Source organism: Synchiropus splendidus, chromosome 3 (genome assembly GCF_027744825.2).
Source record: "Synchiropus splendidus isolate RoL2022-P1 chromosome 3, RoL_Sspl_1.0, whole genome shotgun sequence".
In the NCBI taxonomy this organism is placed as follows: domain Eukaryota; kingdom Metazoa; phylum Chordata; class Actinopteri; order Syngnathiformes; family Callionymidae; genus Synchiropus; species Synchiropus splendidus.
The window spans coordinates 24,485,528-24,499,262 of NC_071336.1; the positions used below are offsets into that span (position 1 = coordinate 24,485,528).

Here is a 13,735-nt window from a genome sequence, read left to right on the forward strand (position 1 = left end):
TCCTTAAAACCCCAGTTACTGTTATCAAATCAGCTCCAGAGCTGCGGAGTAACTCACTTAGCTCAATGAAATGTGGCGCGTCGCACTCGACTTGATCAGTGTTCGGTGTGAACGCACCACAGTGGAGAGTGCTTGTCAGGCTGTGTGTGTCCATCATGTTCTCTGGCGTCACCTCACCGTATCACCATCATCTTTCGACTTCTTATCTTGCAGGCATCTAATTCTGCTGTCGCTCTGCCCCCTCCTCTTCTAACACCCCCCTCCCCACCCTCCCTCTTCGGTCTGTTACCACCTCTCTGCTTTAGATTGAGTCTTTCAAGCTCAACTTCCGCGAGAATGCTCGCTCTCGCACGGACCACGGCGCCGACATCATCACCTGGCCGCCCACCAAGGACGACAACGCACCCCAACCACTTGGCTCCTCCTCTCGTCTCCAGCAACACCATGTGACTCAGCCCTCTGTTTGTGAACCCGCCTCCGCTCTCTCGGTCCAGTAGGAGGACAGCGGCCCCTCGAGGGGATTCCTCGCTCTCCACTCTGCTTTATAGTGACTCCTTCATCATCATCATCATCATCTCTTCTGCTCCCGCCCTCTTGTCTGTGGCCAAGTGACTCGAGAGACTTGTAAAAGTGAAGGGAGATATTTGAATATTTTGGGATTCAACCTCTGCGAAGAGGGCGACGAAGACTTGTAGGTTACCGACAGCCCGACGATGGACTTCACCGTCTCCCGTCCTGCATCAACCACTTACTCACCCAACAACAATCTGCACTCGTAGCCACTGTTCACCTTAAAAAAAAAGCAGCTCCTCACCGGTTCTCATCTTCTAGTGATATAAGCATCGTGCACCTCTTGGCTCCTCACTCGGATCACTCATCATCAACTATAACGTTAGACAACGCGTAGGCAGTGTGACGCATTTAAAGGCAGTGTAACTCTATTCTCTGTGTTTGTGACCGTGTGTGATTGACAAACTCGATGTTCTGAACTTCTTGCTTTTTTTTTTCTTTTTTTTTTTTCTCGAGTTAAGTTTTACCCAGGGCGAGCACAACGGATAAGCTGGAGTTCAACAGCACACTAGAGAGGGAGAGACGTTCAAGTGCAGCGCGGAAAGTGACGAGCGTGTCTTAGCATCGTGGCAAAAAGGGATATGAAGGTGTTTAAAGGGGAGGAGAGACAAGGCTTAACACGGTGACGCCGATGAAACCAGGGCTGAAACGTTCTTCAGCATATCATATGGAAAACATTTTCATCTGCTTTTTTCGTTTCAGGAGGCTTTGTTTGCCTGTTTCTTATTACGCAGTCTTCTGTCATTAAACTAGGGCTGAGAATTCAACATCTTAATTTCAATTAATTATTTGCAGAAAAATAAATCGTTAATTGACAACAATAACTCAGATTAATCACGTATAAATTTCCTTTTGTTTTTCAGTGCACCACATTACACAGTGTGATGTCATAACTAAAACATACTCAGGATAGAAGCACAATCCATGTTCTATACTCTTCATGCTTTTGTGCACAGATTCATTCAGTTATCTAATATTTAGATGAGATTAATCGCGATTAATAAACAACAGACCTTAATCATTTAACCTAATTAATTCGATTTTTTAATCGAGTACTGTTTAAATATATAGATTTATGAGTAGAATAAATGAGAAAAAAACTGGAAAATGATCTCAAATTAACGCTGACACTTTCACTTAGTACAAAAAAAAAAAAGTAAAACCTCTGCAAAAACAACACTGTAATAACCTGAATTCACAACAATCTCGTCCTTCTTCTATAGTTGGTGTAATTTGTTCATCATTTTTACTTGTTTTATTGATAAATTGAGTTCTTGAAGATCTTATAACTGATGGAAATGCTAACATGTAATTCATTATTTTAAACTCAACAGTAGTTTTGGAGCCTTCAGATGATGTTAGTTAGCGTTAAGATATTACCTGCTCACACAGCAATCTTATCTTTGGATCTGATTCCAGGTTTTTTCTTGATTCATTCTTCAGCTATTTTCACCAAGTCCTTCACTGAACCAAACCTATTCGGCACCGTAACACTTCAGTGACACATCAGCAGTGATTTTACTTGTGCATAAATTATGTTTTTTAAAATGGCGACCAACCAAAATGAGCTGGGAAGCGCTTAAATCTGACGTCGAAGCTGCGTTTCTCCAGCAGAGTGTGTCTGTGCCTGTCAAGGATTGTGTCTCGCTAAAGCAGCACCTAACAAGAAGTCCTCGATTTTGACGATATCTCCCCTTGTGCCTGGCCTGTCCTTCCATTTTTAGCTCTGAGATTCACCGTGCCGGAGACTTGAGCGCCAGAAGCGGAAACTAGCAGCCGTTTTCTTTGTCGCAATAACTTGCATCTTTTCAAAGTTGAGTAAACTTGCTTCCCGCATGACGCCACTTGTGGTTTGCTCTGAAGACGCTGCATGAAATGCTGTCGCTCAGTCTGCTGCCGCACCGCCGATAGACCCCCATTGCTCATGAGATTGCACTCTGATGTACATAGATATTCTCTCGCGGGTGTTTATCGTCATTTAAAAACAAACTGCAGCAACAATAGGAGATGAGCGCTAAATTGTTTCACGGGTTGTGGCGTGGCGTGGCAGGGTTACGTCCTTTTTCTTCCGAAAGAGGCCTCTGAAGTGAAAGAATGTCTTAGTTATACAGTGCTAGAGGTAAACAGCCCTTTTTTTTCTATTGAACGTTGTGTTTGTGAAGAAATTCTAAGCTTAACTCTCGTCATCTCGGTTTGAGTTATTTTACGTGGGATGATTCAAGGCAGTTTCTGTAAACTCTGCATACATTGAAGCATAAGTACCATTCGGTCGAAGCCTTGTCTTAAATATAACTATATCAGACACAAACTCTGCTGCTTCATGTGATGAAAGCAAGCAGGGCGGATCAGAAAGTGGACCTGACCCATGGGGTCGATGGGAGCTCGGAGCTTGCTGTAGACGCACCAGCAGCCATGCAAGTGTAACACTAGCAGCGTCGCCGATTAATACCTACACAGCATGCTAATGACTCAACTATGGGATGTGTTAGGTCGACCTCCTTATTGTTTTTGCTCTTTTTCAGTAATTTTATTTCATTTTAATTTTTTTTTTTTTTTTGGTTTGGAACAAACGTGTTTATTGTGATTACTTGTTAATTAGTGATGTGATTATTAAACATGAAATAAAAGAGACTAAAATGTACTTTTGTATTGTCTCAATGTTATTTAGAATTAAACCGTCTTTTATGAAATCGTTTATGAAATATGAATTTATAGCTTATAGTTGTGAAAAGCGTAGTGTCATACACCACGTGTGGTCAAGCGTATTATTAAGCGAATCAACTGAATTATCGTTATTTTCTGCATCAAGAACTTCACCAAGGCATATTTGAAGGACTCTGTAGGTGGCAGTATTGAGGCCTCGCTCTGCATCGGCTCCATGAATCGGCGAAGACCAAGCAGAAGACAGACCGCATTCTTCATGCAATGTTTTGGTTTTCTTTGCATTAAAAATGTCTTTTACTTTTTTCCTTTTTTTGTGTGAAATTCGTAAGTCAGATGTTCTGCAAATTAAGTAAAACATTAAACTCTGTTTTTACATGCAAATTAGACGCATTTCTTAAAATTTCTTAAATCATCTTGCACTTACTTTAAATGAATATTATTTAGACAAATAATAAAAACAGTCACTACGACGGTTACGGTTTACTTACCGGTAGGTGGCAGTGTGGTATATTCCGATTGACATGCCTCGATTCATAGTGACGAAGAAGACTTCGTGATGTGGATTATTTCTTGCTAAATCGATTAACCGTTCGTTTGTCCTCTTCAAATCTGAAACGAAGAGCCACTAAGGTTTGTATTTATACTGCCTGCTAAAGTATACACTCAGTAAAATCAGACATTGTTTTCTTTCTGCTGGCTAATAGGTAATTGCTAATGTCGTCGTCACGTTATTCTACTGTCACACCGCAACCTTTTGGAATTAAAATGGCACTTGAATTGGCACAAAGATGGCACTGACTGTGTCTCTCCACTACCTTTTTTGTAAAAGCTGACGTTAACGTCAACCAACAGTCAGATAAACAAAACGGGTCGAGTTTAAATCATAACCAGCCAGTGGTTCTTCATTGTACTTGTTATATACTCAACTTTTTTTTACCTGGATGATGTAACCTCGTACAAATGCTTGCAACCTCTATTGGCTCAGCGTCCTGCAAGACAGCATGGCGAGCCAGCGACCGTCTTCCAGTATGGGACGACCCATGAGTCGCAGTGGAACTGTGGTTCATTCAAGTGGAAGACCTCCGACAGCCATCAGGCCTCCTCCTACTGCCATCCGTGTCGGTACCGGGGTGAGTGAGTTCTGCTGCTCACTACACATGTATAGACCTTGAAACATGAAGATACACCCTGATTTTAAATGTCCCTGGACAAGGGAGCAAAGTTAAGGTTTGTGATGCCATGAACAGACGGTCAAAAAGTTAAGGGGTTTTATCAAAATAAAATGAAATGTTTTACAGCACAGAGTTTGTAGAAATGCTTGTGCACATATGTGTGTTTTGATCCTTGTCAGCCTCTCAGATTATTCTAAATATGTTGGGTTGTTGTGGTAAACAAATATCCGCACGAGGAAAGCATTAATGCCTCTCTAGTGTTGATAAAACTTTAAGTTACACTTTGAACAGATACAAGATGTTTCTCTCTGTAATGCAAGTAATTGAGATAATTTTTTTGTAATCTATTGACAGTTGTAATTATTACTTCCAATTTAACAACATTCAACATCCATCCTCTTCAAGGTTAGCAGGATGCTTGAAGGTGTTGCAAGTGTTTATGACTTGCAATAAACTGTCAACATTAACAAAGTCATGTTGTAATTATTTGTGTGCAGATGGTTCCAGGAACAAGTGGACTGAGAGGCAGTCTAAGCACCGCCACTCAAGGGGTGCTGTCCGCACCCATTAAAGTGACCGACAGGCCAGTGACCCAGCAAGGGCTCAGTGGGATGAAAACCGGAATGAAAGGTTGGTATGAAATGGTGGACTTTCGAATGTTTATGAAATAATATTGTTTCAGTGGCTCTCTTATTATGAATGATTTCGTAAAACATACTTGGATAAATATGCCATTTATAAATAACAATAAAATAACACCACACATTTATGCCAATAACCACAACAATATTTTGTTGCCTTTGCTCACCTCTCCGTATTTCTCCAACTCTTCAAGGTCCTCAAAGGCAGATCTTGGATAAGTCGTATTATTTAGGCCTCCTCAGGTAACACAATTGCTGATGTTCAGATGGTCAGGTTTTAAACAAAAGGAGATAATACATTATGACTAAGAGATTTTTTGAAACCACCAGGAGCAAAATCAACGAGCTGACCATTGAAACCAGCAAGCTGCACAAAGAGATAGAAAACTACAACCAGGAGAACTCTGTCTATCTCTCATACGAGAGAAGGTAAGTATCATCTTCAAACTAGAATATGAGGGATGTTATTGTCCACAGTCTGCTCGTATTGGGTTTCTTCTCACCCTTTCAGAGCAGAAGGTCTGGCCTCAGAGATCAGGGATCTGCAGTGCCAGCTTGCTGACTACAACATGGTAAAAAGTTCCGCTAACTTTGAGATGTTCTTTTGCACGTACTGTATCTCGCTGGAGTTTGTCTGTGCGCCATCAACATTTACATCAACATCTCTGTCATGAAATTGTAAATGCTTTACTTTATGTTCAAACCTTTTTTTAATCTCTGGCTAACATCTTATCACCATCAGCTGGTGGACAAACTCAACACGAGCACAGACATGGACGACATGACCAACGACTACAACAGTGTGAGTGCCATTCATCCTCTGTGTAACGTGTTGTGCTCATTTCCGCTGAGGCAAGTGCAGCCTCAACAAAGAAACCAGCTTCAATTAGATCGATTTTTTTTTGTCATAGCCATGGCGTTATTCTCTGGCGGCTCATTTCCCCTCCTCTGTTCTGTTCACCAGTTGAAAGCTCAGAATGACAGTGAGGCTGAAGGCATCGACCACATCTTCACTGAACGACGGGAGTGAGTACATGCTCGTGATTTCGTGCTCGAAAGGCATTCGAATATTTTATTTACAGTACAGTGTTATTTTTGGCCTTTATTCTTTGTGGCGTGAAAATTAAAGTAGATTTTTTGTAAACAAAGTAAATCACTACTTTTGATATCGTCACAATGCATGAATCCCCTCGACACAACTTCCTTGTTCTGTGCATGTTTTTCAACAGAATGACTTATAAAACACACAATGAAATAAATGTAAAAGTAAAAAATATCTATAAGAATCACAGCCAAAGCTGAATAAAAAGAGACATTTCTTTAAACTGGACAGATTCACTCATCAAGAATTATAAGATCACTGGTCTTTTTTCTCTCAAAGCATGAAAGGTGTCAGTTTTGAAAGCGAAAAGTTGTGAAGTCAGTGTCGAGTCTTTCGTCCCGCATCATGAAAGGGTCCTCATAGTACACGTCCTCTTCATCATCCTCCTCCTGCTTTGTAATCCGCTCAAAAGTGAATGTCATCTGGTCGACTCGACTCCCGGTCCGGGAGAAGACCGTCGTTTGCGAGTCCCCGTCGTCGTCCTGGTCCAGTCGCCGGTGTCTGTAGTTGTGGAAGAGCATGTACAAAGACGGCCCCTTGATGGCGCACAGGATGATCGTGGAAGTGACCACAGCAGCCACTATCACGCCCACGGTGAACTTCCAAGTGTTGCTCCTCACAGTTGTCTTGTCTAGAAACACAGCGGGCAAGAAGTGAGCGTCTCTGTGTGTTGAATAGAAACGTACCTCTGTTGGACCACCATTCACGATGCTACTGCTGCCTGTGATTCTGCTGGTGCTGAGGCTGGTGCTGCTTTGGCCGCTGGTGCTCGTGGTGGTTTCGGTGCTGGTGCCGCTGCCGGTGCCGCTGCCGGTGCCGCTGCTGGTGCGACGGGTGGTTCCAGTGCTGCCGTTAGTGTCGCTGCTTGTGGTGCTGCTGCTGGTGCTAGAGGTGGTGCCAGTGACACTGCCAGAGTCAGTGCTGCGGCTCTGGTTTTTAGCCTCTGAAGCTGTGATGGTTGTGAGAGCCGTGGATGGATCAGGGAGGTCAGATGTTGGGTTGTCTGTCGCTGTGGTTGGAGCTGCTGATGCATCCTTTGTCTGTATATTTACAGCCTTTGTAGGATTCTGTTCTGTCATCCACTCTGATGAGGCACATTTGTCAGTCTGTCCTGAAACTGATCCAGACATGGCAACATCAAATACTTAAACAACCCAAACTTATTTGTGATCTCAATGACAAATGATGAGGTAAAGCTTGATTTTTTTAAATGTATCTATTTATATTGTCTCTTTTTTTTACTTCCTTATTGGCTGTCTGAGTCTTCAACGTGATCTTCAAAGGGCTGGGGAGGTGTGGGTTTGTCTTCTGATCAGTAACACACCCATAAGTCAAAGTTTGTGACCCATTCGCCCCTTCCTCATTCTTCTTGTTTTTTGTTTTTTTTAAATACTTGTTTGTCACAGAAGTCACAGAAATTGAGCGGCAGTGCAATTAAGCAGTTTGTGTTCTCTGTAAAAATGAACCTTGTGAATGAATCCAACCTAATATGTCTGGACTGTCGCTTGTTGATGATGTCATAGTGTTCAATACTGCACAGTCAAGGATGCCTGGGCTGTGACAGCATAGTCATTTTGTACCTTCCTGGACTGAGTTGAATGGACTGATACCAAAACTAGAACAAGAGAGTCCAGTTATCCGTGAAGAAAGAACCACACAAATTGAGTTTTGGCACCACCGTGATCAACAAGTCTGTAGGTGTAAAATAACTTCTACTACGGTATGATGAATGTTAAGTCTTGAAAGTGTAATGTATTTGGTGAGTGGAAGGTGCGGGCCGTCCCTTCTTCTGAGGCCTACCGGTCCTCAGGGCTGTGTAGTGACAGGTATCTTGCAATACGGTACATATTCCGTTACAGGAGTGGTGATACAATACATTGCGATACAGTAAGTTCCAAAGTATATTGAAATAAGAACCCTAATTTTAAGGGGGGAAATCAGATAATGCAGTTTAATATCATGTGCATGGAAAACAAGTTTAGTGTTGTGAGTCAGTCCAGTTTCACAGTCCAACAGAGGAATGAATCGCTCAACGAAATCAACTCCAGTGTGTAAACAGTCATAAATGCAGCAGCATATCCGAGTATCTATGTGTTAAATATTGATGTAGCAGACTTAAAATATCAAGACAATAACACACAATCAAGTTGCGATATTTCAGCAAAACAATCCTTATAATAATGATATCTCAGTGTATGGATCTTATCCTACACCCCTACTGATCCTGTGGTCGGCAGCCTCAGGATTGTTTGTATGATTTGCAGTGTTGAAACAAATCCACCGATGACAAACTCACCAACTAGAACTCCCACCGCTTTGATCGCTGTAAAGATATTCAAGAGTGCAGAGGAACAGTTCCACGGGTTCTCCTGCAGGTTCACCACCTTCAGGAGACAAAGGCAGTAGGATAATTTTGTATTTTAACACAGTCTGTTCACAGTTGGAGGCCACGAGTTTGATTCCCAGTGTGTGGCCCTCAGCCAGTTAACACACCTGATCATGGCATGTAATGGCCGACTCATAAAACCACACCTTTGTGTATCACCGTCCATAAAAACACCTCAGATGAAAGGAACATCTGAACGGGAGGGTTAAAAAAATGGCAATCAAGTATGGAGCACTTGAGGTTACGAAAGCTGTGAAGACAGTGAAGGCAACACGACACTATGGCAGGATTCCCCCCAGTTCTATGTGAGTTGGTCTAAGACTCGTGTGGGGAATCTGCAGACGTACCTTCAGATGGGTCAGTCCGTCAAAGATGGTGGCCGGTACACTTGTCAGCTGGTTGTGGGACAAGTCCAGCTCCTCCAGGTCCTTCAGACTGGAGAAAGATCCGGGGTCCAGACTGCCAGGTGCAGGCGACTGTTATCATCAGGAGCTATTTTGATGTCGCTTTTGATTCGGTTCTCAATTCACCTGCTGATTTGGTTCCTGGACAGAGTGAGAACTCTGAGCCGCGGCACGACAGAGAAGAACCGCGCTGATATTCGTGTGATCCGGTTTCCGTCCAGACGAAGTTCAGTGAGGTTGCCGAAGCCCTTCAGGGCGAGCTGGTCCGTGTCGTTCAGAGCGATGAGGTTGTCCTGCAGCAGCAGCGTGGTCGTGGAGGAATCGTTGGCGCTGAGAGGAATGGTGGCCAGTTGGTGGCTGGTGAAGTTCTTCACCTGCTGGTGGATGGTCGTGTTGCATGAGCGAGTCTAGTGGCCGGAGCACGGCATTCACTCACCTCTGCCGTCACGATGTTGCTGTGCGCGCTCGCCACTGCCAGCAGCAGCAGCAGCGCCTCCGTCCTGCTCATGATCTGTTCTGAGGAACAAAATGGTGACAGGCTCTGAGACAACAAACATGTCGTCTGCCCACAATATATGTTCTTCCAGCACTGTTTTCAGCCCCTGAATTTAATCCTGAACGATCACATGGTCCTCAGTTGAAAACTCACCTTAGTATTTGAACCCCTCAGGCGTGCGAACGTTGCCCTCGTAACTGTGTTTAAGCTTCATCGCATATTCAGCCTCAAATCTTGTTGACTTTTCCCTACAGCAAAGAGACTTCACTTCACTAGAGAGCAGTCATACGATAACTAATTTCTGTCCAAGGTTCCGACACCAGTTCTGGCTGTTAGGTGTTTGAGGCTCACCTGTTTGTCTGAAGCAGGAAGCAGCAGCATTAGACCTTTGCCCTCGCCATAAAATGCTGACTCACATTGACAGTGTGGATAGAAAAGGTACAGTTTATGACCATTGTCCGTCACGTGACCTGCTGCACCTGCTCCCCGCAGACGAGAGGAGGCCATCAGGGCCATCGAGGAGGAGGTCAAGAAGGAGAGACGCGCCGCCGACAAGGTGGTCCAGTCCATGCCCACGGCCAAGCAGGAGAAGTACTTCGCCATGACCAGCGACAACGAGGGGCTGCTGCAGGTACTGGACCCCGCCTCCGTCATCCTCCTCTCCCTGTTTGACTCCGGTGCTGCCTGGTCTTCCAGAGCCTGAGTGTCCTTCAGGAGGAGCTGGACGTCCTGCTCACCAGGAAGGAGGACTATGAAGCGGTGAGTGCGGACGATGAACCGGAGCTCCAGACAGACAAACTTGTTCTTGGCCAAACGCCTGTTTTCACCATGCGGCTGACTGACAAGTCCACTCCTGCAGGAGATGGACCACTCCCAGATCAAGCAAGAGATGGTTCGGCTTCACCAGACGCTGGTGACGCTGGAGTCCAAACGTGACGCCCTGGAGGCCGAGCAGAAGAACATGGGCACGCCTCAGCAGGAGCGAGAGAAACTCTTGAAGCAGGTGATGCCTTTGTTTTGGAGCTGGAGACCCGTCCCGGGTGCCATCCAAGACACGGCCCCTCGTGCCCCCGCTTTGATTTTCCTCTAATGAATGAAGGCTGGAGCCTCCTTCAGAAACAGACCTGCTAATGTTTGCTTGGAGGCGCATCACATTTGTTCCTCAGCTGGAAAGTGATTGATCACTCGTATTGAAATGGAATGATCAGAGTGTCAAAAGTGGGGCAAAAAAATCCAAACCGACAAGGTGGAAGCTCATGACATGGCTGCCACCCATCCCTCGAAATATTGGCTCAGAGTGTCATCTGCTCCGCATTGGTGAGGTGCCTGTCAACGCAACATGTCTGCTTCTCCCCTCACTCTTAAGCAGGAAGTGACCCACTGTGTCCACTGATAACAAAAAGAAAAAATATTTCATTTTTATTACATTATATGCCACAGCAGCAACAGCCAATGACAACAGAGACACAAACACACAGCTAAAAAACAAAAACACTATGGAGTCACATGCTATAAAACTACACAAGACCAATAAGAAATAAAGTATAATTAAATAGATAATACATGAATGGATATTTAATGAATTATATAAGTAATACATTTTGATATAAATAGATAGATAATGAACAACAAATGCTCGACACTCAACAATGGTCCTCAGTGAATCCCATCAGGTTTTACTGTTGTACAGATCTTTGTATTTTTAGTCATAACCTTTGTTACGAATACAAGATAATTTCTCTGAAATTATTTGCCACTGAAATGCAAAGTAAAAAAAAGAACAGAAAATGTATTCCTCAATCCAACAAGCGTACTTGACAACACATTGACAAACCCGTTTTAGTTCTGTTAGGAAACTCAGAACCCATATTGTTTCGAACAGATGAAATCACTTTCCATAATATCTTAAATGGCTTCTGGACAGTTTGGGATTTGAGGTTTGGCTATTGCTATTGTTATACTGACATGTGTAGGTTAAAAAACAAACACACAAAAAAGTGATTTCTGTAGCATTTGCTATCGTGACGTACAGCTGTTAAAATCCACACCAACCCTGAGCACAACCCCAGAACCTTCATGGGATGTTGGGTCACGTTTAGTTCAAGGTAACTGGAGAAGAGATGAACCAGTGATCCAAAACTGGACGGTAATAAACTATACATGTGTGATAGATGTGAGTTTTGTGTGCTGTTTTTACACCCAGCTCCTCATTTCCAGGTGAAAGAGGACAATCAGGAAATCGCCAGCATGGAGAGACAGTAAGCTCCGTTTTACACGATACAGAAGCCTTGAGGTCTGATTCATCTGTTAATATTAGTGATGGGTCGATGAGGCATCATGAAACAGTACTGCTGGGTTGAAGAAACAGTGTCCTAAGTTTCAGAGGCCACTAGATGGCGCATTCATTGAATAAGTTGTTCAAGTGAAAAAGATTTACAGCAGACAGTGCCACCTAGTGTCCTCTGAAAATCAGGACACGGTTTCATGAAGCCTCATCTGCTCATCACCAGTTAATATGCTTCAACATTGTGTATTTAGGCTGACTGAGATCAGAGAACGGACAGGTCAAGCCACGGAGCAGGTCCGGCAGCTGGAGCAGGACTGCGAACAAGCGCACGGTGACTTTGACTCGATACTCTATTTGACTTGAAGCTGTGTGTTAGATTGCAGGTGTGTTTTTAATTCATCTATTTGTATTGATTGTTCTTGTTCCTCCTGTCCACCAGGGGAGTCTCAGCAAAAGTACAGAGAGCTGAAGAGGAGAGAGGAGGACATCGACCGTGAGTGTTGCGTCCATCGGCGTTGTTTCATGGAATAGTGTCCTCATTTTCACAGGCGGTTTAAATCTTCATCCTGGGATACTCTTCACAGTTTTTTTGTAATAATGTAATATAGCAGACTGACTTCTTGCCTCGGAGAAGAAAGAAGCAAATGAAACCTCACCTTGATGCGCTTGTCCTTTTTCAGGTTTCTTGAACTCTCATGAGGAGCAGGTGGGTCAGGAGCAGCAGAGGATGGGCCAGAGTCAGGAGAACATCGTCTCACTCCTGGAGCACTGCAGCAGGGTGAGGATGAGGAGGAGCGATGAAGAGTGGCGGTGTTCAACTTCTGTGCGCGTGTGTCCAGAACATGCTGCGGCTGCGTCAGGTGGACACCATAACAGCCAGCGAGCTGAGGAACATGCAGGAAGTTCTGGTCAGCAAGGAGACGGAGGTGGTCCAGTCGGAGAGCACGGCCCGTGGCCTCAGCTCTGGTATGTCTCCTCCTCTCCAGATTAGTTGGAGGCACTGCCAACTCACCGGTGATCTTCCTCTCAGAGTCTCAGCGGCTCCAGCAGGACCTGGAGAAGGTGCAGCAGCTGGAGGGCAAGATTTCCGGGGAGCTGAGCACCCTGAAGGAGCGGATCAGCACCATGGAGTCTGAGCTGGTCACCTACAGAGACCTGGACTTGCTCAGGCGCTCGGCCGAGGACAGGAAAAAGGTCAGGAGGCTTGAAATTCAATCTGTCACTGGAGGGTGCGTCCTCACTCAAATCTGTCCACACAGAAGCTGCAGGAGGAGCGAGTGTCTCTGAGTCAGCGCCAGGGCTCCTTCAAACAGCTGCTGGAGGAGTTGAGCCGTCAATACGAAGAGCAGAAGACCAAACTGCAAGAGAATGAGACTCACACACAGGTGTGTGTTTTCACCAGCGCCACGACACGTCTTCGCTGCCTTGCTCATGAGCTTGTGTTTCCAGCTGGCAAACCTGGAGCGGAAGTGGCAGCACCTGGAACAGAACAACTTTGTCATGAAGGAGTGTATCCTTTCACCTGCGTGTGCTGGGCAATAGCCTCCAGTTGAGTTGGGTCTCACCCGAGTGCTTTCCTTAACTCCTCTTCAGTCATTGCCTCCAAATCTCAGGAGAGCGACTTCGCCTCTGTGGCCAAGAAGGTTCAGCAACATGTGTCGGAGTACAACAAGAGCCTGATCGATGCTCTGCAGAGCAACAGGAGCTGAACATGCGGCGTTCCTCACCTTCGTGTCGCGACTGTTCAATCTCATTGAATCATGTTATCATGTGATCAAATTAATATTTTTGTATAATAAGTGTTCCCTTGAAACAAGTCACTTTTTCATTATGTGTCCTCATCCCCAGAGGCCTATAGATGGCAGCTGTGATGTTTGAAAAACTGAATTAAAGCGCCACCTACCGACCTCAGAACGTGATGCACTCACTGTCCTTAATCTGCTGCGGAATAATAAATAATTTCCTATTACACCTTGTGGACTGAATTACATTTGACAGTTGGATATTTCTTGA

General features: G+C 44.6%; 2 protein-coding genes across 10 annotated transcripts in view; both read left to right on the forward strand.

Annotated features, from left to right (window-relative positions):
- LOC128756376 (microtubule-associated protein 4) overlaps positions 1–2,492 on the forward strand; it is a 63,776-nt gene extending 61,284 nt beyond the window's left edge. For 8 of the 9 annotated variants that reach the window (XM_053860847.1, XM_053860852.1, XM_053860850.1 and 5 more), the window contains one exon: positions 214–2,492. In XM_053860847.1, the coding sequence (XP_053716822.1) occupies positions 214–221 (8 nt within the window). In that variant the 3' untranslated portion in view covers positions 222–2,492. The remainder of the gene's footprint in view (positions 1–213) is intronic. The other variant, XM_053860848.1, reaches the window with a different exon arrangement.
- Positions 2,493–3,754: 1,262 nt separating this feature from the next.
- On the forward strand, positions 3,755–13,690 carry ift74 (intraflagellar transport 74). The gene is made up of 20 exons (XM_053860859.1): positions 3,755–3,864; positions 4,220–4,364; positions 4,904–5,036; positions 5,242–5,290; positions 5,378–5,476; positions 5,559–5,619; positions 5,790–5,849; positions 6,012–6,073; positions 9,928–10,066; positions 10,132–10,194; positions 10,295–10,438; positions 11,653–11,693; positions 11,974–12,053; positions 12,162–12,215; positions 12,403–12,500; positions 12,562–12,688; positions 12,753–12,916; positions 12,982–13,107; positions 13,172–13,232; positions 13,316–13,690. The coding sequence occupies exons 2-20, from the start codon at positions 4,236–4,238 to the stop codon at positions 13,429–13,431; spliced, it is 1,806 nt and encodes a 601-aa protein (XP_053716834.1). The 5' UTR covers positions 3,755–3,864; positions 4,220–4,235; the 3' UTR covers positions 13,432–13,690.
- The last annotated feature ends 45 nt before the right edge of the window (positions 13,691–13,735 follow it).

Coding starts and splice junctions, on each gene's coding strand:
- ift74 (XM_053860859.1), top strand. CDS start 4,236: ATGGCGAGCCAGCGACCGTCTTCCAGTATGGGACGACCCATGAGTCGC. Junction 5,477..5,558: donor TATCTCTCATACGAGAGAAG/GTAAGTATCATC, acceptor TCACCCTTTCAG/AGCAGAAGGTCTGGCCTCAG. Junction 10,067..10,131: donor ACAACGAGGGGCTGCTGCAG/GTACTGGACCCC, acceptor CTGGTCTTCCAG/AGCCTGAGTGTCCTTCAGGA.